General features: G+C 35.8%; 1 protein-coding gene across 6 annotated transcripts in view; it reads right to left on the reverse strand.

Annotated features, from left to right (window-relative positions):
* Window positions 1-26,613, reverse strand: part of Scaper (S-phase cyclin A associated protein in the ER) — a 323,341-nt gene that overhangs the window by 151,128 nt on the left and 145,600 nt on the right. For all 6 annotated transcript variants that reach the window (XM_027415034.2, XM_027415035.2, XM_027415032.2 and 3 more), the window contains one exon: window positions 13,642-13,768. In XM_027415034.2, the coding sequence (XP_027270835.1) occupies window positions 13,642-13,768 (127 nt within the window). The remainder of the gene's footprint in view (window positions 1-13,641; window positions 13,769-26,613) is intronic.

The raw sequence follows: 26,613 nt of genomic DNA on the forward strand, positions 1-26,613 counted from the left end.
TTGTAGTGGACAGTGATAAATGCAGAGACTCATGGCTGTTCAAGATGCTTAGAGAAAATGATGATTTAGTTACTTAGCCCTAAACATGATTATTTGTATAACTCTCTCTAAGGGTCAGGAAACATAGTGGAAGAGAAAACAGAAAGAATGTAAGAGCTAGAAGATAAAGAGAAAACATATGAAATGCTATGTTTAGGCCATGACACAACCATTGCAAAAATAATCTCACAACAGCTATGTTTGTCTGCACAATCTGTACAAGGCTGCACATGTCAGAAGCCAATCATAGGTGGGGAGGGACTTATGGGATTCTAACCCTCCTTGCTGAACTATGGGCAACTGATGGATTCTGGGGTGGGATTGGGGCAGACAGCCATTGTTTTCAAAATTTTCAAAATTGCTACCAAGAGTCTACCAGTCTCCAAAGGACAGTTCCCAGTCCATGGCCACAGGAAGTGTTCTGATTAAAATGAGGGTCATAGAGACTGTTAAAACCAGAGGGTCACAAAACAAATTAGGAAGGTATGAATTCAGGAAATAGACCTGAGGAAGGAGGATGATAAGAGCATGTACAGGTGAGAGTAAGCAGAATAAACCATATATTCTACCAAATTGTCAAAGAATAAATTTAATCAGCAAAAAATTATGTTAACACAGGGAAAAGGCAAACCCATGCATCTCTCTGATCAGACAGCCTATCAGAATTATTGAACTTCAAGTGGACAGAAAGGTGCTGTTTCCCCAAATAAGGTGGAGAAGGAAATAAAGGAGACACCTGTCATCTATCTCTGGCTTCCACACATGCATGTACACACACATAAGGATCACAGAAGATTTTTTGAAAAATGGGCTTTTTAGACATGAAGAATAAAATATGATGATTAAAACTAATCATTTATTCAAATGTTTTAGGAATAAATCTGGATAATTAGACAGGAAATTCATAAATTAAAATGGTTAAGATTTCTAACATTATAATAGCTAGAAAACAAAGAAAAAGGAACCATACAAATATTAAGAAATGAGAATACAACACATGTGTTCATAAACTTTTAGTTTATAATAGAGTAGGCAATGAAAAACAGTATAGAAAGATCATTTTTGTAAGTAATTATTCAGATGGAGGAAATACTGAATTAATGGATCTCTCACATTAGAATAAGAAATCAATTCCAGGTGGAATTATGCCTAAAAGTAAAGGCAAAACTAGAATCTCAAAAATATAGGAGGTGGTTTTCATAGTATAACCTGATGATTCTCTGAATTTCCCCAGTAACCGTTATTATGTCCCCCTTTTCATTTCTGATTTTGTTAATTTGCATGTTCTCTCTTTGCTTTTTGGTTAGGTTGGATAAAGGTTTGTCTATCTTGTTTATTTTCTCATTAATTCTTTGCATTGTTTTCTTTGTTTCTACTTCATTGATTTCAGCTCTCAATTTGATTATTTCCTGGTATCTACTCCTCCTGGGTGAGTTTACTTCTTTTTGTACTAGAGCTTTCAGGTGTTCTATTAAATGCCTAGTGTAGTTATTCTCCAGTTTCTTCATGTGGGCACTTAGTGCTATGAACTTTCCTCTTAGAACTGCTTTCAGAGTGTCCCATAGGTTTGAGTATTGCCTTCATTTTCATTGAATTCTAGGAAGTCTTTGACTTCTTTCTTTATTTCTTCCTTCACCCAGGAGTGATACAATTGAGCATTGTTCAATTTCCATGAGTTTGTGAGGTTTCTGCAATTTGTGTTGTTATTGAATTCTAATTTTAAGCCATGGTGGTCCAATAAGATACAGGGGATTATTCCAATTGGTACCCGGGAGAAAAGGAATGTTACAGGATCTCCTGAGCAAATTGGGAGTATGGGGGGAGGGGAGAGGGAGCTGGGAGAAAGAGAGGGGGAGAAGAGGAGGGGAGAGGAGAACATGGGGGAACAGGAAGGTTGAATCAGGGGAAGAATAAAGGAGAGCAAGATAAGAGATATCATAACAGAGGGAGCCATTATAGGTTTAAAGAGAAATCTGGCACTAGGGAGATTTCCAGAGATCTACAAGGATGACACCAAGTGGCAATCTAAGCCATAGTAGAGAGGCTACCTTAAATACCCTTCCTTGATAATGAGATTGATGACTACGTTTTATATGCCATCCTATAGCCTTCATCCAGTGGTTGATGGAAGCAGAGGCAGTCATCCACAGCTAAACACTGAACTGAACTCCTGGAACCCAGTTGCAGAGACGGAGGAGTGATGAACAATGGGGTCAAGACCAGGCTGGTGAAACCCACAGAAACAGCTGATCTGAACAAAGGGGAGCTCAGGGACCCCAGACTGGTGGCTGAGAGGCCAGCATGGGATTGATCCAGACCCCCCCTGAACGTGGGTGTCAGTGAGGAGGCCTCAGCAATCTATGGGGCCTCGGGTAGACCAGTATTTATCCCTGACACACAAATGGACTTTGGGAGCCCATTCCACATGGAAGGATGCTCTCTCAATATGAACATATGGGAGAAGGGCCCATGATATGACAGACTTTAGAGATACCCCATGGAGGGCCTCACCCTCCCTGGGGAGCAGAGGGGGGATGGGGAGGTGCTTAGGGGAGGTTGGTGGGGAGCCGGGGAGGAGGAGAGGGAGAGGGAGTTGGGATTGGCATGTAAAACAAACTTGTTACTAATTTAAAAAATAATAAAAGAAAAAACAAAAAGGCAGTGTACACTATAAAAATATAGGAGGTAGGACAATAGTTCATAAGAAGGGCAAAATAGCACAAAAATGAGATCAATAAATTTGACACATTGAAAATAGCAGCTTTTCTCAAAAGATAGTGAAAGGAAAGATGAAAAGTAGAAGTAGATACTTTTAGGACACCTGAATGACATAAGAATGTTGTCTAAAGCTTAAGAAGAAATTCTTGCAGAACAGTAGAAAAACACAAATATTTAAACAGGTATTCCATAAAAAGAAAAATCAAAATGGCCCAAAAATATAAGTGTTTGAACCTTCCAAAAGAAAATTCCATATTAAAAATACACAACATTTCTATAATAGCCACAAAATTAACAGAAACTTAAATCTTACACTATTAGTGTTTTGAGAGAAAACAGAATTTGGGCCCTTACATACTAACAGAACAAATTAGTAAAATTGCTTGGGAAAACTGCTTAACATAATATAAAGGTGTGTTAAGGGTATACACATATGACCTAAGAATTATAATCCTCAGGAGAACTTTTACCATGGAGTGCCAGGATACATTCTTCAAAGTACACTTTAAATAACTCAAAAAGAGACTTCTGAGCAAGATGGTGGGTGAGAGGTTATGTCTGAACAGGACTAGGAGTGCTATGCTACTATACTAAACTTCCTTCTGTAAATCACCAGCCATCACGAGCTCTACATGTCAGCATGCCTCCCAGGAAGACCTTGACTGACTGACTAACGGGCACTGCTGCTGTCTCTGCTGCTGCAGCAGCCACAGGCATTCCAGTGGCCAGCATGAAGTGTCCTCACCAGAAACGTTCATAAGGAAGGGCAATGGGAGATTCAGAAGCAGAAGTCTGGACTGTTGAGACCAAATGGGAGGCTGGCTGAAGAACAGTTAGCATGAGAATGTGCAGGGGAAAGATGGCCATGGGACCTGAACCTGAGACAGCCAGCCACAGAACTCTCTTTACCTCATTGATGCATGGCAGAAGTGTGCTGTGGAACCTAACACAGTATCCTAATGACACACACACACAGGTATGTAGGTATGCAGGCCTGTAATATCCCTTCAGATTATGAATCACAAAAAGCCCTGCTTGGGGGAAATTTAATCTCTAGTTCACTATGAAAAAACTGTAATGTGCTAGGCTACGGGAAATTCTTGCCAGAAAATCCTAACACAAAGAAGTCTGTGCTCATGGAAATCTGGGATACAGTGAAATGATACAACCTGTCTGGATTAATGAGACTGGCATTTGACCCCACATCTGTGGAGACTATACAAATGACAACCCAAGAGGAAGAAGGACAATAGCATCCCAATGAGGGGAAAATACTAATTTAGGGTTTACTATCTTCTATTTCACATTATTACCAATTTAAACTAAAAAAAAAAAAAAAACACTTTTTAGTTTTTTTGCTACCATTTCCAATTGTTTAATTCCATTGTTAAGCTGCTGTGTTTTAACTTGCATCTCACAAGAAATGGTATGTCTGACTATCCTTTTTTCACACCGACAAAAATCTTGATGTTTCTACAATTAACAGCAGTTTGTCTGCTACCTCTCAGACTTCCAACCCATCCATTACTTCCTTCTTTCTCTATTTCCTTCACTTCACAACTTGAATATAGTTCTAGTCCTCAGAAAACAATGGTCTACACATTCCCCAACCCACAATCCAAATGAAGTTTGGTGAACAAGTAAGTTTTATTGGGGTTACTTATAGGAGTGTGGGTGAGGGGTTAGGTTATCACAGGGGCAGAAATGACTCAAAGACAGCTGCATGACCAAAGCCCACCTGGGCATGAGTAACAGCTCACAAAGCTGGAGCCCACTGCATAGCCTGCAGGCAGCTCAACGGACTGGGGAGTGTCCTTTCCAGGTGTCTTAGAAGGGCTTGTCTGAGAGGGACTTTCAGTAGTCTTTTCTGATTGCTCTTGGGGAGGGAAGGACCTAGTGAATGTGGCCAGTTGTAGATCCTTTCTGAAGCTATGTGGTCTTTAACTTCCTGTCTTGAAAATTTCCCTGCAGAATAGAGTGATTCGGCTCTCCTTATAACATCCTGTCCCACGCTGTTGTTTCATCTCCCTTTGTACATCCTATGTCTTATTTTCCCTCTAAGATGTAAGGTTTTTAACCTCAGAGGAGACTGCTACATAACAGCTGTATAGTTCAGAGATGACATTTTCATGATAAAACTAGAAAGAAAAAAGTAACTCTGAAAATCTAAATTACTAATTCATCTTAAAATTAAGAGAATGGGTTACAATCAGCAAAAAAAGAAGAAGGGAAGGCAAAGGGCTCCATGGCACTGGCAGCTTCTAGTTTTCAAATGGTCACTGGCAAGGTTATTTTAAATCATTATTCTGTGCAAGTATGTTCTATTAAGTATGCATACTTTCTTACAAAAGGCAAGAGATTCAAACTATAATGGAAAATTAATCCATAAAGAGTAACTTGTATAGTTATAACAGTTACCAAAAACGTGTGAAAAAATGTTTCTATAAATCAACACTGCCGATATTCTTTTTTATAACAAATCCATTTGTCTATTAAAAATCTACTTTCATAAGGAAGCCACAACAAGTAATTCCAGATCATAGGACAAAGACAGTTGTGTTTGTATTAAGGAAAGAATTACCTTAGGAACTACTATTTCGGAAATAATATTCACACAATGTATTTTATGAAATATTATATTATTGACATGTAACAAAATACAAAAATTTAGGTATTTATTCAATTGAATGATCTTTGTCAATTCATGCACTTGTCAACAAAATGCATGACATTTCTATCATCCTTTCCAGAAAGTTTCTGCTGTCTCTTTAAGAGTAATTTTCCTCACCTTAAAAATGTCCTTCCTTAGCCTGCTGGTGGTAGTGGCAGTAAACACCTTTAATCTCAGCATTCAGGAGGCAGAGGCAGGTGAGTTCAAGGACAGACTGGTCTACAGAGCAAGTTCCAAGACAGGATTACACAGAGATGTCTTGAAAAAAAATGTAATTCATATATAAGTTAAACCTAATCAGATTGTAAAAATAATAAACCCCTTGTAGCTAAGAACATCTAACAAACATTTCTTTTACTTTGGGCTACAGAGATTCCAAATTCTGACACACTATGGAGCCATAGAAGCTAATTATCAGATGCTCTGAGGAAGCAGCTGTGTAAGCCAAGAACAGTGAGGAAATTTCTGGTTTTGAATACTTTCCAGACTTTCCAGTTCTACACTGAAAAATCCCAGCTGAAAGCAAGAGACACAAAAGCAAACAATACCAACAGGCTGTGGCAGACCAGCAATGTCTAGAAGACTGAACACAATGTTCTGAATTCAATTAGGTGGTAGAAATTCTCACGGTTTGCTGATTCCTCTCTCAGCCTAGGTGTGTGTAAGTACCTGCAAATGGTTGGGAAAAGGGTGGGAAGGAGTTTTTATATTTCTACTTCGTATGTTAGTATAACTTTCCATGATAAAACCTGAAAACCCCATGCATGGCAGGGTTGGTTAAAGGCATTATAAAGTAAATTGTGATGCGACTTTCTCATTTCAGTGCAAACTGTGAATCCTCCAGCTCCCACAGCTTGCTTATTCAGGTTTCAGAGGTTAACAGCTGAATCTCTATTTAAATTTGGCAGCAATCTAAAAACTTAGTAAGGGTAATTGGACAAACTCCACATCCAGTCTATCTCCTTAAACTGTTTACTTGCAGTAACAGCATACAAATGTCTCATGTTACTGATAAACCACAGAAAGTTTCTGGGATGCCGTTTCTATCCAATCATAAAAGTAATGTTCATCATCACAGAGTAATGAGAAAAGTCAAAGCAAATACAAATCATGCTCACTTGTACCAAATTCAACACAATAGTAAAAATAAAGGAAATGCCTTTCTGGATACAAAAATGTTTTAGAAACACACATGAAATAACTGAGCATTTCTGTAATAAGATTCTTTTGTTTAGAGCAATTTGTTTTATCTTGAATTTGTAATGACAATTTTATGCTGACATACAGAAAATATTTAAGAACACAGTAAAGAATAGCTGTTATATATGAACACCATTAAAGAAGAGAAGCAGTCAGGAGGTGGAAGCACAGCATGATGTTGGGTACCTACAGTTGCAGCACTTGGGAAACTGAGTCAAGAGGGTCATTTGAGTTTAGGAGTTTTAGGATCAGCCTGTGCAACAGAGTAATAACCTATCTCAAAAAATAAACAAGAACAAAAAATGAAGCCGCCTAGGTAATGTATCCTGAACACACACCCTTCTCTGAGTAATCACTACTGTGAGAAACATCAAGTTATTTTCTGTGTTTATCACCTATGTATAAACTGTAAAATATTAGCATGTATGTGTGTGTGAGAGAGAGACAGAGAGAGAGAGAGAGAGAGAGAGAGAGAGAGAGAGAGAGAGAGAGAAAGGGAGGGAAAGAGAGAGGAAAGGAGGGAGGGAGGGAGGGAGAGAGAGATTTGGCCATTTCTTAAATTTTTTATTACTGAGCTTTAAAAATACATACATACATGCATACATACATATAGTTTCTCTATGCATTGTGAAGTATAGCCATGCCCAGAGTTGCAATATATAGTTTTCATTGATAATGATATCCAAACAATATTATATTATATGAACATCCCATAATTTTCCTGTTCAGCCACTGATGAATATTTGAGATAGTCTCCATGTTTGATGCTACCTTTGAATATCTGTGTTCACAAAATATAATATAAATGCCCACAACTCTAGTTAATAATAGTAAACTTTTAAGAAGTGATACTAATTTATGGCTATGCAAAAATGTTCCCACTACTCTAGATCTTTTTCAAGATTTGCTATTTTCAGGCACTTGAAATTCTGTCATTTTGTAGCATGAATCACATTAAGAAACTGAGTCCTTAATTTAAATTTTCCTGATTTGTAAAAAAAAAACTGATAATATGAGTTTATTGGTTATTTGCATTCCTCCTTTTAGAATAGATAATCACTTAACTATTTATTGTTCCTGTTGGTGGCAGTGTTTACTATCATTAATATGTAGGGAACCCAGACATACTTTGTTGATTATACATATAGAATCCCCCTATGCTGCTGCCTTTTATTCTTATAGAGTATAATTTTGAAAGATTCTATTCTTAATGGTCAAATTTATAAAGATTTTACTTATATATGCATTTGTTTGTTTATCTATTATTTATTTGCTTTTCAAGAAAGGGTTTCTCTGTGTAGCTCTGGCTGTTCTGGAACTCGCTCTCTAGACCAGGCTGGCCTTAAACTCACAGAGATCTGCCTGCCTCTGCCTTTTAAGTGATGGTGTTAAAGGCATCCTATAAAAATTTCTTTTTAATGATAATTTAAAAATCTCTTTTAGGGGGAGAGGTGATAGGTACTGAATTCAAGACCTCACACACGTTTACGAAAATTGTTCCTAACTGAGCAACATTACCATGCCCAACCAAGCAAAACTGCAAAGTAAATAGATATTAGTTAACATTATCTTCTAAAAATTTAGGATTTTAATATTTGGAATTAATCATGGATTAAAAGTTAATTTTAAGAATAGGATATAAAATCATTATAGTAGCAGTTTTCCTTATGTTATTAGCATATGTTAATTGTAAAAACAATTATGGTTATACTGTGACTTTTTTGGGGAGGGAGTTTCTCTGTGTATCTTTGGAGCCTGACCTGGAACTAGCTCTTGTAGACCAGGCTGGTCTCAAACTCACAGAGATTGCCTGCCTCTGCCTCCGCCTCCCGAGTGCTGGGATTAAAGGCGTGCGCCACCACCGCCCAGAATACTGTGACATTGTTATAGATGAATAATGTGGATTATCATATGCACAACCCTTTACTACCTTCTTCTGTACTCACTCTACCTCCCCCAAGTTCTTATCTTCCAAATTCTGTCCCTCCTACTACCACATTTTTCAACTCTAGATTTCACATGAGAGAGAACATATAATCAGTCTTCATGAGTTTGCATTATTTTGCTTAACATGAGGTTGTTCAGTACTATGAATTTTTCTACAAATGGTGCAATTTCATTCTCCTTCATGGCATTTGTTGATGGAGCTAAGGCTAGTTCATTACCGTGGTCAAGGTCAAGATAGAATGGGTGGGCAGGTTATCTTTACTGCATAGTAATTTGATTTCTTAGGGGATATCCACAATGCTGGGATAGCTGGATCATACAGCAGTCCTTTGTTTATTTTCTTGAGGGGCTTTCATAATGATTCCCACAGAGAAGGTACTAATTTCCATTCCTACCAACAGCTTTAGAAGAATTTTCTTTTCCAGTAACCAAAAACTAATCATTTGTTTTTCTTTTCTTGTAATGGCAAATCCCAATAGAGGTTTGATTTTCATTTCCCTGGTGGTTAAGGACATTGAATATTTTCATATATTCATTGTATTTCTTCTCCTAGTGTATTTATTATTGGTATATACAAGCTCTTGGTTTTTGTTTGTTGATTTTGTATAGTCTACTGAAACTGCTTATCAGATCAAACGGGAAATCTGACTTCTTTTCTATCTTCGGGGTTTTTATTGCTTTTCTTCCCTTTATTGCCTTAAAGCTAAAGCACTAATACTGCATAAGAGTGGAGAAAGAACACTCTCATCTCTTCCTTGATTTTAAAGGACATGTTTGATTTTTTTCCCTTTCAGTATAATCTTGGCAATAGGTTGCCCATACATAACTTTTATGTTGAATACATTTCTTCTATCACTAGTTTCTTCAATCTTTTTATCATGTACAGATGTTGGACTTTGCCAAAGGATTTTTCTATATTATTTGTGTTACACCATATTAATTTATTTGTTATATTAAATCATCATTGCACCTCTGGAATGAAATCAACTTCATTATGACATAATGATCTGGTGTTTACTTCAATGTTTTCACTTGGTAAACTAGCCTGTCATTTTGTTAGACAATTTAAAAGTTTGTTGCTTTGTAGCATGAGTTTGGAAAAAAAACCTCCCTATCTGTTTTAAGAAATAATAGTTTATATAGTGCTGTTGTTAATTTCTTTCTTTTAAAAAATATTGTGTGTATATGGGTGTTTTACCTGCCTGTGTGCCACGTGACTGCTAATGGCTGTGGGAGCCAGGAGAGAGCAGATCACTTGGGATGTTGTTACACACAGCAGTGAGCCACTATGTGAATGTTAAAAATCAATCCCAGGTCCTCTGGAAGAAAAGCCAGTGAGTGCGCCTAACGGCTGAGCCATCTCTCCAGCCTCTAGTGTTATTTTCTTTAAAAGTATGGTATTGTTTGGCAGTCTTGGCCCTGTCTTGGAATTTCCTTTGTTTGGAAACTATTAATATTTCAGTCGTGTTGATCACTGCACCTGGATAGGAGGTTTACATTTGTTTCATTTGGGGTGATCATATGTAGTTAGCAATTTATCCATTTCTTCTATATTTTCCAACTTACTGGAAAATAACTTTCAGAAAATTTCCTAATAATGCTTTGGATTCAGTAGTACATTGTTATAATATCTTCCTTTTCCCCACCAAATTTACTAATTGGGTATTTTCCATTTCTATAGTTTGGCTAAGATATTGTCATTCTTGTTTAATCTTTTAGAGAATCAATACTTCATTTCATTTGTCTTTTTTATTAGGTTCCATTTTATTTGTATCTGTCTCATTTTTATTATATCTTCCTGTTTCCTAATTCTGAATTTTACTTTTTCTAGTTTAAGACCTTGAAGTCAACAATTAGGTTATTGGTTTTGTTAGCTATATATATATTTTTTGTGTGGGTGTTTCCAGGCAGGGTTTCTCACCATGTGGTTGCTTGGAATTCAACTTAGTACTTCTAAAACAGCAGTCAGTGAAATGGCTCAGCTGGAAAAGACACTTGTGGCAAAACCTAACAACTTGAGTTCCATCCCTGGGACCCACATGGTGGAGAGAACTGACTCCTGTATGTTGTCCTTTGACCCACACACCCAAATAAATAAGGTAGTAAACAAGAAATTATGTAAGGTCTAAGACGAAATATTGGTATTTCTTTACCATGAAGGGTGCCACTCCATCAATCTCAAACCACCTGAAGCTTAACTCACCAATAACAAAAAGTATTGCGAAATGAGGTTGCAAGTAACTCTGGGCTACAAGTTTGTGCTATGCCAAGATGTCTTCTTCACAGCCCCTGTCAGTAGACAAAAGGCTCATTGTATGAGGGAACAGATTATTGTGGGAAATCTCCTATTAGACCTCAAGCCTCAGCAGCACAGATTTCCCATTTTCCCATCTGCCCCCAGGTTGGCACATACTCAGGGGCACTCAGAGGCACAGCTTTCTAAGTTTTTTCCTCTTGCGTTGGCATTATAATTCTTTAAAGAGAACCTTCCTTTCTCCATTAGAAATTGTTGTTGAGAGAGTTGCTGCAAATCTTCCCAATACCAATATCAATATATACATGGAAGTTGCTACATATTTTTAAAAGAATAACACATGCAATAAACCGAAAGAGAAACTGCAAAAGCCTGAGAGGACCTGATAATCCCAAGAGTTCTTTATTTCTGCTCACTTCCAGGATAAGAGATATTTTTAGAATAAATTTGAGCTATTATCTCTAAAGTTCTCAGAACCTCAGAAACATTATCTAAACCAATGGTCTCAAAGCAGCAATAGAAAACACTAGTGCTTTGGGGTTTGCATTAAGAGAAGTCCTCAAAACTAATTGTTCACCATTCTCAGTGAAGGTGTGCTCAGAAGCCAACAGTCGCACTCTTGTCACTGACAGGCTGCCTTCAAATCCTTTCCTTTCTAGGGTTTTGTTACTCCAGGCAGCTTTCCAAACAGGAAGGAATGGTTATTTACAATTTCTAGCCCTGAATTATATCGTTAGCTGAATTACACTGCAATGGCAGTGCAGCTCTACAAAACACAGGTCTCTGTAAAGCAAGTGTGTCTTGGCCAGGTGAAAAGGAATTTAGTCATAAAAGCAGCTGAAGGATCTTTCCATGGCTCATTTTACACTCTTAGGTGGTCCTTCAGTATGCGCTCTGAGGACAGCATCACAGCAAGGTCCCCGACACAGACCATTTAGACTGGGAGCCAGACAACATTTTCTGCCTTAAATTATATGAAATCAGTGGTATTCTGGTAAATTTCCCCATTGTGCATTAAATAATCTTATTTAGACATCTGTACTAAATACCTTTTAATATAGATTATGTTAACTTTTACTTAAAAATTCTTCGAATAATACGATCTAAAATACTTTTTCTGAGATTAGCTACAACAGTGGTATCTTTAAGCAAATAAATAACCTTTGATTCAAATTTCAAAAATGATCGTAGATGGCATTTAAGTTTTTTATTCTTCTGACATATCGAACTTCTAAATAGACTACATAGCATATGCTGACAACTACCAATTTATGAGCTCTCCAACACCCTGAAAGGGATATTTTAGAGAGGAACACACTGTGTATTTCTGCCATAAGGCAGTATTGAATATGCTGTTCTTGGTTCCCTTGAAGGACTGTACTGTCTATGCCAGACTGCAACTTAGCATAAAGCTTGCTCACTCAGATACCTGGAAACCCAGCAATTACACATGGAGGGCATATGACTCAGCCTATAGCAATGATTCTCAAAATAAGGTTTTTGGGCTAGTATCACCATCATCTCATGGGATTATATTAGACATTAAAATTCTTGGGACCCATCCTAAAACTACAAAATCAGAAATCCAATGTGTTTTAATAAGTACTCAAGTGACTCTGATGTCTGATAAATGGGTAAATATAGTACTAACACAATCAAGTACTTTGTAATACAGAGATGAGTGAAAATATTCCACCTAAATTTACAAGACAAATAAAACTAAAACAATATATATCTGACCAATAACATAGATCTATGATACATTTTATAGAAGGCAAACAAGGAAGGTTGGCTAGTATATTATTTAAGAAGGAAAAACCTTGTATGACAAAGCAATGAAACTATTTTTAAAACAGGGATATGATGTACCTTTTAATTTCTACAGTTTACCTAAGAGGAAGCAGGGGGATGGGTGAGGAAGTTATTTCTAGGAATTACAACTATACTGGCAACAATTTATCTCTTAAGTGGTAAACTCACAGGCTTTCTAATGCCATTTTTATTACTATATAATTCTATGTATATAAAATACTGCATAATGCATTTTAAGTCCAGCAATCAAAATAAATATGCTTCTAATAATTATAGCCATTACTTTAAATGAGATTTCACCTAAATGTTAATAAATTAACTTGTGATATTATCAGTTACAAGGAAATGATGTAATCATAGTATGAAATTTTCAAAACAAATTTCAAGAATCATTTAAAAAAATTTAAAGACATGAGAAAGCATGAAATTAGTCATTTAATGTGGGTAAATTCACAATAAAAGGACTGGAGAAAAATAAAATGACATGTTATTAATTGAAAATACTATACAGAACCTTATATCTTCTTTATACACAACATTTTCTTCTATGTGTAATAAATTCAATTAGAATCATTATGGATTTAAAAGTGTTGCTGAAAAAAATAAGTAACTCTTAAATTATTAAAAAAAATTGTCAAACTTTCTGTCCAAAATGGGGAGGAAATCGCCATTTCATTTGCTTGTAATTTATAAGCTATATAATTCAAAGTTTTGGATTTTCTGTCATAAAATTATATCTGCATAGTTATCATTCCTCATTAAACAATTTCATCCACTTATAAGGGGAAAATCATCACAGAAAACCATGGTTCATTTAGAACTTCACTAAAAAAAGAAAACAACTTAGAATAAAACAAAAAACAAATTTTGAATGTTGTTTATCAATTGTTAACTGGATTTTAACAACACAAAATAAAGACATGAGTACTGCGGTATTTCCTGTCATAGTGGGAAATCATCAGAAAGATCCAAGGTCAGACAACAAAGACTTGTTACATACCTCTTTCTCCAATATTCTAGCAACCTCACCAAGGGTCCGATCCAAAGCTGAAGCCTTATTGTTTGCCCAGGAGCCGCTGTCTTGTACTTGAAATTGTTTTACAAGGTCTTTGGCTAATCTTTGAAGCCTTGAATACAAAGTGAAAAACTTATTAATTATGTATGTACACATGGATAATATTTATTTTTAGAACATAAACTTCATTTTTCTAAACATGTAAAACACAAGTTACTTTCAATATTCTATCTAAAATATCTCCAGAGAGCACCTAGGGGAGGCAAACAGACAAAACTGTAACTCTTCATCTGTAATATCACCCATTTACTTCTCATCTAATGAAATGACTAGCAGATGACATCAGCCTTGGCTGCAGTAATCAAAGTCATTCTTTTTATGTGATCCTCAAATTAGAATAGAATTGGGAGTGGGAGAAAGTGATGGGATGATGGTCTGGAACATGAGTTAAGAACCTGAAAAGGCTCTACATTCTGATCCAAATCCTCCCATTAGGCTCAGATACAGAAGCACTGCAAACAATGGTCTACCCATGATCCACTTTATAGGCAGCTTGGTGTTACTTACTAGAACAAGAGTATTCATTTGCTTTGTGCCTTGGAATGCCACACATTTTCTACATTTTAGGATTCCTCAGAGAGGGAGCTGAGGTTACCATCTCATAATAGCCCTCCTTTTGTTTTCCTTTACTTCTTGGCCCATCTTTCTTTCCTGCTTACTTGTTTGAGCAGTCAATGAGTTTCCAGATGGTTTCTTAGATATCTCAAGTCTATTTTCCCTCTCCTTGTCTGTCTTCAAACTTTTCAAGTATGGTAGATTCCACAAGACATAGCTACAATAAAATTCTTAAAATTTTTTTAGACATTCCCTCTGCTGTTTCATTTGTAATTTAGTTATAATTAGACAAGCCCCAGCAATGGTAATAATGCTTATTAAGCTTCTGCCAAGGGCTAGTCAATGTTCTCAATTCCTTGAATACATTAATTTATGTAACTGACTCAGTAAGAACACATATGAGTCTTTTCCACTCATGACTCTCAGAGACAGTCACATGGTATTGAAGATTCACACACTTGCTAAATTTCTCAATCTGCTAGTTCCCTAGCCTCCACACCGTTCTACTCTCTTTAGAAGTAAGCCTTCTTTTCTCTCATTTGCTTTTATGAATTTATATTTCAAACAGAGAACAGAAGCTAGTAGAAGAAAAATAATTATTATTTATTATTATTATTTATTTTATTTATTATAATATACTGTTATATTATAATTATATATAATTATAGTGATTATATATAATATATTATAATAATATAATTTATTATTGTTATTTATTTTATTATTATCTCTAGAAAACCCATCTCTTCTTGTCTCTCCTATTACAGCCTAGGAAGGTCCCTTCTTCACCAGTAGAGCTCAATTCCTTTTCTTCCTGTCTTAGTGTCTTTGAAAATACTCTTCACTTCCTCCTGAAATGCTTTCTCCACTCTCAAATTACACAGGAAATTCCTTCTTACTTACCTATTTTAGCACAGAAGTCACTTTCTATACTATGGATAGTTCTTAATGCACTTATCACACGCAAATTAATTACTTAACCAGCTGTATAATATGTGCTTTTCCCATGAAATGCTTAGTACAATGACATACATTTATTTGCATAACTCAACATGGTAATTGCTATCTCCATGTGATTATTGAGCACATGGAGTATACTAAGCACTGACCACTGCATTATATAGAATTTTAGCAGTTTAGTGGTAATGTGTGTACTACCAGAAGCTACTGAATTAAGCAGTGCAGAAGCAGAAGTAATTTATATCATATTGCTCAATTGTTATGTGCCATTTGAGTTATCAGAGAAGCCTGCACTAAAAGTGGGGTAGTCCACACAACTTCAGAGACAATTATTTTTATGCCAAGTGTTTCCCTAAACTCTGGTCTGTGTCAGGTTGGCTTCTGCTTCTGTAACAGAGAGGGAAAGACAACAAGAAGTATTAAAAATACGGTGTCTTCAAGAACAGCAAGAAAGCAAGCAATTTCTAATAGAGGTGTCTTTTTTTAATCAGGATATAAAAATGCATACAGTGCAAACATGAAGGCAGATTTGCAACAACAGGAAACTCATCCATGGAGAAAAGTTCAATCAAGACGTGAGGTGACTGCCTCAGTTTTTTTTTTTTTTTCCTGGATATTATGAGCACCAGATTTGATGATACTGTCTATCTGCTGCTATTTGTCCATTTACCTGAAAGCCTCAACTATGGGGACACCCTGTTCTGCCATGGGGCTCTCTTAATAGGAACTCCAGTGGCTCCCTCAACATGCCTTCCCCAGTCAATTTCTGCTAGACACTTGTAAGCACCCAAATTGAGGATAGAACCTTTTGCTTGTTCTCTCATCTAATCTATTCATTTGTCTCTGTTGGCTGATTTGAGTAGTCAATTTGACAATGCTTTGCTATATATCTGCTGCTTCTCTCTATTTTCTATTCACTATTTAGTGTTTGTTTGCCATATACATAATAAACTCACTCATTTAAAATTGAAAGTATGACTGTTGTAGATCATTCTTTGGACTGTACAGAACATAGAGTGTCAAGATCATGAAAGAGGCTCCTTATCTATCACCAAACACATTAGCTGTACAGAAATGTATTCCTTAGTTATTGATTGAGTGAATGGTGTTGACAAGACATTTCTTCTTTAATCTTAACAATATCCATTTAATCTTATAGGCTACAAAATAACTTCATGAGTGGATCTTTTTTAGTCATCTGCCAATTAGCACTGTCTCTGAAAATCAAGGAAATTAAGGACGGCTCGGGGAAGGTAGATGGCTTTCTCATGGTCAATCAGCCAGCAAAATGTATTATTGGGACTCAAACATTTGCTCTCCAACTCTCATGCCACATTACTCAACTCAAATAGGGAAGATTGGGTCACAGACGATTAATTTCACAGAATACTATTTTACTTAAAATTTATTCATGTAAAATTTAAAAAATTGCCAAAGAATACAATAGTAAATACAACTCAAAAAGTACCAGTGGACTATAGTTTAAGTTTCATCTATCTACATGAATTTAATTCATTAAGTCAAAGAAAGAATACAAACTTTAAAAACCAAAGTACATATGCTTGAAATCTGGAGTCAGCACGTATCATATGTATTACCTCTAGGGATGTTATTTAACTTTCCTACATTGCCATTTCTTCGTCTTAAAACCCATATCTCTCTTTCTCTCTCTCTCTCTCTCTCTCTCTCTCTCCCTTCCTCCCTCCCCCTCCATTTCCCCTCCCCTGACTTCCCCTTCTCCCTCACTCTGCCTCCCCAGCCCCTTTTAATATCAGAAATTGCATCTAATACCATTCACCATAATAGACAATGAATAAATCATTGTCTTAATCAACTATCATTATTAAAACTTAAGAGGTCTAAATCCAACAAAAGGAAAGAGGAATACAACATATAAAACAATACCAGCACCATTTCCCTTCTAATCAAGTATGAAAGAGACTCCTATCTAACACTAGCTAATAATCCTACCATGTAGAAGAGCACTAGCAGCAAACTTCACTGTGCAGTGGATAAGTAGCTGCTTTGACTTTTGGTTGAATAGTCTGCACAGTATGTAACTGAATATCCAGCCATATAACAGAAGCTGGCAGGATTTTACCAAGAATGCTTACATTCCATTAGAAACCAGAAATACTTAGGGTAGTACAAGGACCATTTTACTTCACAGAATGAAAGCAGCTTATATTTCACTGAGTTAAATCAGCTTGAGGTTCATATGAACCTACCTTCAAGGAAGAATGCCAAATCAAGGGGGTACTTTAGTAACATGAGCTAAACCCCAGTGTCATTCCCTGCCGCCACTCAAGCACCACAGACAATATAGCCCCTTTCAAGAAAAACAAACATCAGATTTTGATGGTTATTATCAATAATTATAGAGCACTGCAGAGGTCAAGCTGAAATCTGTATCTTTCCTAAAGTCTAAGGACAAGAGCAGCTGAGAGAATGCAGCTTTCAACACAAAAATTGTTATTGGGGCTACTTTTGGCAGGTTTTTTTTTTTTTTAGCAAAAAGCAAAAGTGGAGAGAGTATTTCCTTGCTTAATTCATGATAAGTATCTGTCATGTAAATAGCTTTGTGGAGAATGTTAAGAGATGGACATCTTATTCTTAAAATATAAATAAATTCCAACAATTCTATGCTCAAATTTGTCATTGACATGTAAATACAGAACACTCTCTAGGGAATTATATCATTTTTGTATACTTAAAAGTACATATATTACATAATATATACTGAAGTTATACTTCTTGGGTTGACACATTCTCACCACCACCACCCCCCAGAGACTATCTAAAAAGCTCCAGTGGCAGGCATGGGAAACCTTCTTTTGAGTTGTTGGTCAGAAGAGTACAAGAGACTCTCCCAAGACAATGTAGGCTGTTGCTGCTGCCATCGGTGCTTTCCAGAAAAATAGGGTAAGACCCTATTGCTGAAGATACCATAAAATTCAGGTATTGTGGATGATTAATATGGTTATGATCTTGGAGCCTCTTCCCTAAGGATTAGTTCTCATAATATCAGAAGGAGTCATGTAAATTGCCAAGAGAAGAAAGTATTCAGCACTCCTATCCCAATTAACAACTATGAACTACAACAATGACCAGAATATCAAGGTAGTCCAAAAAGTGCAATAGTGGCACTTACTTCCTGGAGGTAACCAACAGCCACTTATAACTAGATTTAAGATCTGCTCAATAGGAGGGAATTCATACCTGGCACTGTAAATTTAGCTAACTGCCCATGGCTGGTGAGGCTGGAACCTAAAGGAGACCCTACTATTGCCACTTTCCTAAACTAGTATAACCTCTAACTACATTTGAAATAAGTATCTTTATACCCAGTATTAACTGTAGCTCTAACCCTCATTTTTCTGCTGGTATCTTGTTGGAAAAACTACACCATTTTCTGTTTTTAAAGAACTCTGTAAACCACACACTTAGATGAGTATGTTGGATATGCCTAATATTTTCAACTGTTCCACTACTAAGTATCTCCCTCAATGGGAGGTGCTAGGGAATGTATACATGCCATTTTATGTATATACATCTATGTTTATCCATATATATTAGAAAACACACATTTTCCCAATCTAATTCACTGCTAGTGAGTTAGGCTATTCTTCCTCACTATATTAGCTGCTCTCTTTAGTAGTTAGCAATCTATCTTTTACCACCCTTAAATATAGTTACATATTTAGCCATTTATCCTCCAAAACATATTGTCTACATTACTGTATATATGCCATTGTCCACACTTGGGCTTTTATTGCCCATTTGGGACTCTTTGATGCTCCTCACATATTTGAGTTTTGATACTGTTTGTCACTGCTTTCCACCTCAATTCCCCATCCCGCAAATGGATTCTGGCAAACTTTACCAAGGTATCTTTCCATAGAGAATCCCCACTCATTCTTATTGGATTCCCCTTAGCAGGCCACACTGCCATATCAAAGTCTCTACTCCAGACTACTCAAGTGATCATATCCTACTATGACACAGTTGCTTTACTTAATTGCTAAAGTGCTGTTTTTCTTTTGAAAGAAGGACAATAAACTAGAGTGAGAGAGAAAGTATCATTTATACTCATAAGCAGGAATAATTCTAAAGGAAAAATTTTACATCTACTATTTAGTACCAAATTCATATAGGAAAGGCCGGAAGAATGTCTGACTCTTTCCCCTTACTAAATTTATTATCTTCCAGAAATAATCAATTAATATTTTAGAATGTTATAAACTCATGGCTTTCACTTGTTTGCTATGTTTCAATCAATCAGTACAATTAATTAACCTCTATGAAATTCTAACTGCCCATCTTTGCCAAGGAGACTCTTCAAGTTGATGCCTGGGTTCTTTAACAGTACAACAGTGGTCTTTAACACCTTCCTTGACAAATGTATGACAATCTATTTAGATATGGAATCTCCCAATTCAATGTATCTTTTTTTCTTTTTATGGTTACTACTACTAATAATAATGGTTCTTATTAGTGGTTACTAATGAACAAAACGGCCATTAAGTTACTGTTTCTAAGTCTCTTTAACAGACAAATCTAGGAAATCTGTGTGTGTGTTTGTGTGTGTGTGTGTGTCTGTGTGCGCGCATGCACACGTGTGTGTGCATGCATATTCATACATGTATACATACATATGTATAAAGATGTGAACACACATGCAAAAATATATAATATTAAAAATTTCAAAAAGATAAACACCTTGTAAATTCATATGGGCTTTACCTGATCTCTACTATATTCTGTCAATCTCCTTCTTTCAAGACTGAGAACTCCATTTCTCCAGGACACATTAATTTAAAGAATTCTAGTCTCTAAGATGGAAATCATGCCTGATACTCTGAACATGGATGGCCAAGAACTCATGGCCAGGGATGTCATAAACCCCATGGAGAGAACTTACTATTGTTATTCTGCAAAATGGACATAGTATTAATCTGCCTCCTAAGTATTTACCTTTGCACCCACAGATGAGTCCATCACGTAACAGTCATCACAGAAGCTTCCTTTTATAATAGATGACAATCACAACATAAATGCATAAATAGTCAACACGAAGAGAAAAAGAGACTAAGAGACTGTGGGGTAATAAACTCTAAATGGGACAACTAGATCATAACTCCTCACACCAGTATCTTCTCCACAGGGCAACCAGCAGGAGTGACAGCAACATACTTTTAAAGTACCTTCAATCTTCATATCAAAACTAAGAAAAAAAATTCGTTTCCCAACCCAAACCTCAGAGATAATCCTGGAACACAGGGTAGAAAGATTTTAAGAGCCAGAGAAAGAAAATGACAACAGTAAACATGTCTTCCAGACACGACAGTGCTATTGCACACAATAATTCATAGCAGCTCACAGTTCCAAAGAGTTAGTACATGACCATCATGGCAGGCAGGCAGGCAGGCAAGCTGGCAGGGCACTGAAATAGTAACTGAGAATGCACATGTGATCCACACAAAAGTGACAGGGAGAAAGAACTAATCAAATGGTGTAAGCTTTAGAAACCTCAAAGCCCACACCTAGTGGCATACCTTCTCCAACAAGGCCACACCTCCTAATCCTTCTCAAATACTTCCACCTGGGAACCAAGTATTCAAAATTTGAGCCTACTGTGGTCATTCTCATTCAAACCACCACAGAGGGGATCATGACATTCTATTCCTAAATGAGGAACTATTGTTAACTGGTGGCTGCTGGAAGAGGGAGTCCGTTTCCTTAAGGGATGTGGCCCCATGTTCCAGTAGATGGCCCTACATCCATGTATATACTGGCAGTACTGAGTGAACTCAGTAGGTTAAAAAAAAAAAAGCACATAAAGTTGAGAAGGAAAAGTGGTGTGAGGGTATAGGAGAGATATTGGAAGGGAGAAGAATGTGTGTGGACTAGATCAAAACACACAGCATGCATGTATGAAATTCTCAAACGATAAACACTGATTCACCTGAGCTCCAATTAGACTAATCCAGTTCAAACAGGTAAAGAAATGAAAACAACTGCTGTTCATTGCTTATAAATAAGGAATATTGGGAAGAACAAGGATTTTAGCCTGCATCATCTCCTTTATCTCATACACCAGGACACACCAGCCTAAGAGGAACAGTAATACTAAAATTGTTACAGGTACAAAAAATAAAATAAATTTTGGGAGACATATTTCCTCATTGTCCCAATTTCTAACATCAATTCTACAAAATTGGATGAACTACAGCCATTTTATACATAATATCTTCTGGGAATTGGTTAATTTTAAAGAAACTCTAAATTTGATGCTCATTTTTAGACCTTATTTAATGTGTTATTTTGAATGCCTCAAGTTTATTTGCTTTCAGTTTTTACTCCAAATATTTATTTTTGTAAAAGACAACTTTTTAGTTTACAGGAGTATTGAACTAAAACTATTATAGTGGTTGTTAAGATCTAGGAAAAGAAAATGTGTGCAATTGCCTACGGTCTTTAAGAATAAACAATCATATAAAAGGAAGAATTAAAAGAATTATGTTCCTTTAATTTTGATAAGAGGATTGGAAATATTTAAAGTCTGCTGCTGTCATCCCTGCTAGTTGCCCTGTAGGGAATGGACTGCTGTGAAGAGCACAAAGGCTGTGACACTAAGGGACTGCAATATAGTAGAGGAATGAAGGCATCCTAAGCTACAGCCCAGCTTCTACAGCCTTGGGTTCCAACCCCATGCAGAAAAGGTTTTTGACTACAAAGACCAACAATAATTCAAAATTAGATGCATAATGAATATGAGGTGCCCTTACCCATTTAGAAACATGTAACTTCATTGCAGCGTTGGTTCTGAACATACAATCTGAACACTTTGCATTGCACATGCTGTCACACCACATAAAATCAACAAAAAAAAATTACAAAAACCAACAGAAAAAACATCAAAAGTTACATGAAAAAGTTTGGCATAGATTCAGGACTACTGTATATTATAAATTATAGTGTTTTTTACACATATTTCTACTCTCATATAATATTTTAATTATGGAAAATATGCAATTTGTAAGTATCATTCCTAAGCATTAAATTATCAAATTAAAGCATATTTGCAGTTTACTGAACTAGAATGTTTGGTCTTATGAGTGGCTAACTTGAGTATCACAAAAAAAAATTATAAAATGAGTTTTGTCTTTTCAACATTTTGTGGAAAGGCCCTACATATACTCTTGCCATTTTGTGTTACTTATTTACTTGAAGTGGTAGTCTCAGAATTAAGAATTAAAAAATAAAAAACATCAGTCAATTCTGGAAATGGTTTGAAGGTGCTCTATGTCCTTAAGCATCAAATACTCAGCCAAGGTTTAATCCTTTATGTAAAAAGCTACTCCATCTAATTGATTAAAATGCTTTTGTCTTTAAAGAATGGTGAAATAATACGCATATCAAAGATTTGTTTTAAACTAAAGTTCTTATGATTTATCAACAGTAAGCATTTGATTTCCCTAAATATTTGATATATGTACATACCCATAGCTACATAAAAATTCTAGTGAAAAGGAGTCACATGTAAAAACTGAAGCCTTATACAGGAGTAGATACTATGGGAGTAGTGAACAGTGGTCAGACTTGGAAGGGGAAGGTTCACTCAGAGATACTGGCATGGGAAGAAATGGGTCACTCAAGGAATTATGGTAGAAATGTAATCAAAATAGAAAAGTATCTTTAAAATCATCCTTTAGCATGAATCATTACATGAATGAAACATTAAAAGTTCTAGAACAAAATTTGAAACTGAAATAATAGAAATTATACTTTTACTGGACTTATCTGTAACTAGACAGAATTTTATGTAGTAAATTGAAAATGAAGATTTGATGAGAAAGCCCACTTTGTAACTAATGAAGAAATATAAAATTTGATAAATATGAATACAACATTTAAGAGTACCTGAGAAATGCAAATCTCCCTAATAATATCCTATTGCAGAAGTAAAACATTTGTGCTTACTAGGAAAGTACAAGTCCAGTAGGAAGCATTTGCAAAGTCCTACTAAATCACCATAACCATACATCTGGTCCACAAATTTCCCTGGTAACTAGGAGAGGATGTATAATTTGTATCAGTCATTGAAAAATGAAGATATAGGGTAGTTTTTCCAAAATACCAAATAATTTCAAGATATCAGGAGTGGAAAAATAAAGCAACTAGAGAAGCTGCCCAAATGTAATTGCACACTAGGAAGTTGGCTTCTTTTCCTGGCAAGCAAAATTACTCATACACACAATGTCATGTACATGAACTGTCTTAGTTAGGGTTTCCATTGCTGTAATAAAACATGATGACCAAAAAGCAAGTTGGGGAGGAGAGAGTTTATTTGACTTACACTTCCACATTGTAGTCATCACTGAATGAAGATGGGACAAGAACTCAAACAGGGCAGGAAGCTGGAGGCAGGACCTGATCCAGAGACCATGGAGGGGTGCTGCTTACTGGTTTGCTCCATGGCTTGCTCAGCCTGCTTAGAACCCAGGACTACCAGCCCAGAGATGGAACCCCCCACAATGGTCAGGGCCACCCTCCACCCATACTAATTAAGAAAATGCCTTACAGACACATCTTATGGAAGAATTTTCTCAACTGAGGCTCTCTCCTTTTAGACAACTCTAATTTGTGTCAAATTGACATAAGAATAGATAGCACAAAAATATATACTGCAGTACTGTCTGCAAACAGCAAGAACAACACTACAGAATGGGGACAACAACATATGGCAATTTTAGATATAATATTGGGCAACTGTACAGTGGATTACAATTCACTTCTAAGCTAAAGATGTAGATAATATATGGAGAGAAAAATAAGTTGCCAACTAAATTTTTATAGTAATTCTTTCTTGCAAATAAGTGTGTTTATAGTAAGAGTACACACACACACACACACACACACACACACACGAATTTAGGTCTAAACATAATCATGCAATGTTTATATTTATACATACATATACACATACATGTACACATATACTTCTTAGGAAAAGAGACTTAAAATATAAAATAAGGTACATGAGGAGTGGAAATATATTTTAAAAATAAAGACCATTCAATTATGAGATTGTTTAAAACATGGATAGGCAAATTAGTGTCCCCAGCTAATGCCTATTATTGCCTATGTTTTTTAAAAGAAGTTTCATTTATTATAAGAAAATCAGGTTTCATTAGAACAACACATTACATTCGGCTTTTTGAACTATAAAGTTCTAGTCTTAGGGTTCATAAAATCTAAAATATTTTACATTCTGTACCCTTGTCTGAATATAATGTGCACTCCTGGATTCAGATGGTAACAAAATGCAGATAAAATATAAGAAAAAGAAAAATCCAAATTTTACAGTTAGAAGTCAATGGATAATATAACCACTATAGGCTTATATTTGACCATTTGGGTGTTAGCTTGAGGTGCTGCTTTGGGAGGTTGAATCATTTTTAGGAGTTAGATTCTGCTTGCCTGATATGAGTCAGAGAAGGACACAGGAAGGGCTAGAAGTTCACAGCCTGACTCTGATCCTGCCTCATTCAACGTTCTTGATTCATCAAATGTCACTCTTATGCCACCAAAGCTGTAGGAGCTCCTACCACCATGCCTTTCTCACAAAGGTGGATTATAGCCTCCAACTGTAAACCAAAGAAAACCGCTCTGACTCCACTTGCTTCGTGTCAGGTACTTGGTTGCAGTGTCTCAAGATATAACTATTTAGGTGGATACTAAATATAAAAGTCATAATAGGTCTAACTTTCTGTGTTGTGTTTGTTTAATTAAATAAAAACAACCCACAAATACAAAGATCTGCAATTCATTGGTAATAATGTAATCCAGGCCAACTGGCAAAAACACTTGAACATAAAAGTATGTATGAATGATCTGTAAATACAAGAAAAGATATTCAGTCCCATTAGTCATCAGGGAAATTCTAGTTATGGTATCTTCCATATTTATTGGTCAGTTTGCTTTTCCATGTTGAAAAGCATCTGTTCAGATCTACTGTCTGTTTTTGTTGATTGGATTATTTGGTCTTTTATATACAAATCAGATAAATAGCTGGCAAAGAATTTCTTATATTTTGTAGGCTGTTTATTGTTGCCTTTGCTAATACAAGTTTTTTTAAATTTCATGAAATCTCACTTGTCAATTCTCGCTCTTATTCTCTGAGATAGTGAAATTGTATTGAGACAGTCATTGCCTGTACCCATTCCCAATGATTCTTCTAGTAGTTTCAAATTTCTGTCATTATATTAAAGCAGGATTTTGATTTTTTTGGTCCCCTCCACACATTTCAAATTGATTTTTGTACTGGGGCACAAGGGATAGCAATCTAGAGTCAATCTTTTATATTTCAATAGCCTGTTCTCCTAGCACTATCAGCTAAACAGACTTTCTTGCCTATATCTTTTTTTGTATATCTTAGAGAAGAATAAATAGTTCTTTAGGCTTACTTTTGAATCAACAATATTAGTCTATATGTCTCTTTTTATTCCAGTACCATGCTAGTATTGTTAATATAGCTCTATAATATAGTTTGGAAGCAGATGTTGTGATAGAACCAACAGTGTTTATAGTTCAGGATTTATTTGGCTATTCAAGGTTTTTGTTGTTTCCATATAAAATCTAGGATGTATGTTCTACTTCTAAAGTATTTTGATTGAGACTACATTAAATTTGCATACTGATTTAGTAACTTGGCCATTTTAACAACAGTCTGTCAAACCATGAACATGAGAGGTCTCTGCATCATCCAGTGTCTTCTTCAGTTTCCTTTTTCAGTGCTTTATAGGTTCCTCTGTGGAGGTCTTTTATGTCTGGTTAAGTTTATTCCTAGGTGTTTAACTTTTTTAAAAGTTACTGTAGGAGTTAGTTGTTGGTATAGAGAAAAGTTACCAATTTATAAGCTCATTTTGTGTCTTGTTGATTACCTGCAAATGTTTAGAACATCAAAAATATTCTGGTAGTTTTTAGGGGCTTTCAATGATAGGATTATATCACTGGCAAATAGGACAATTTGACTTCTTTTCCTCTCTGTATCCCTCTTATTTCCTTTTCTTGCCTTATTTCTATGGCTAAGATTTCCTCTTGTTCTTCTTCTCCTTCCCCTCACCTATTCAAAAAGAGAAGTGATAATGGATGCTGACTTTAGAGAAAAATGCCTTTGTTTTTCACCATAAGTACGTTAGCTACAGATCTGCCATTAGAGAACCTTTATTGTTTTGAGGTATTTATTCTATTCCTTATTTCTTGATGTCTTTATTGAGACAAAAAGTTGGATTTTGTCAAAGGCTTTTTCTCCACCTTTTAACACCATAATTGGCTATTATCCATTATAATGTTTTTATATTATGTTTATCATGCCAC

This window comes from Cricetulus griseus, chromosome 4, assembly GCF_003668045.3.
Source record: "Cricetulus griseus strain 17A/GY chromosome 4, alternate assembly CriGri-PICRH-1.0, whole genome shotgun sequence".
Classification (NCBI taxonomy): Eukaryota; Metazoa; Chordata; class Mammalia; order Rodentia; family Cricetidae; genus Cricetulus; species Cricetulus griseus.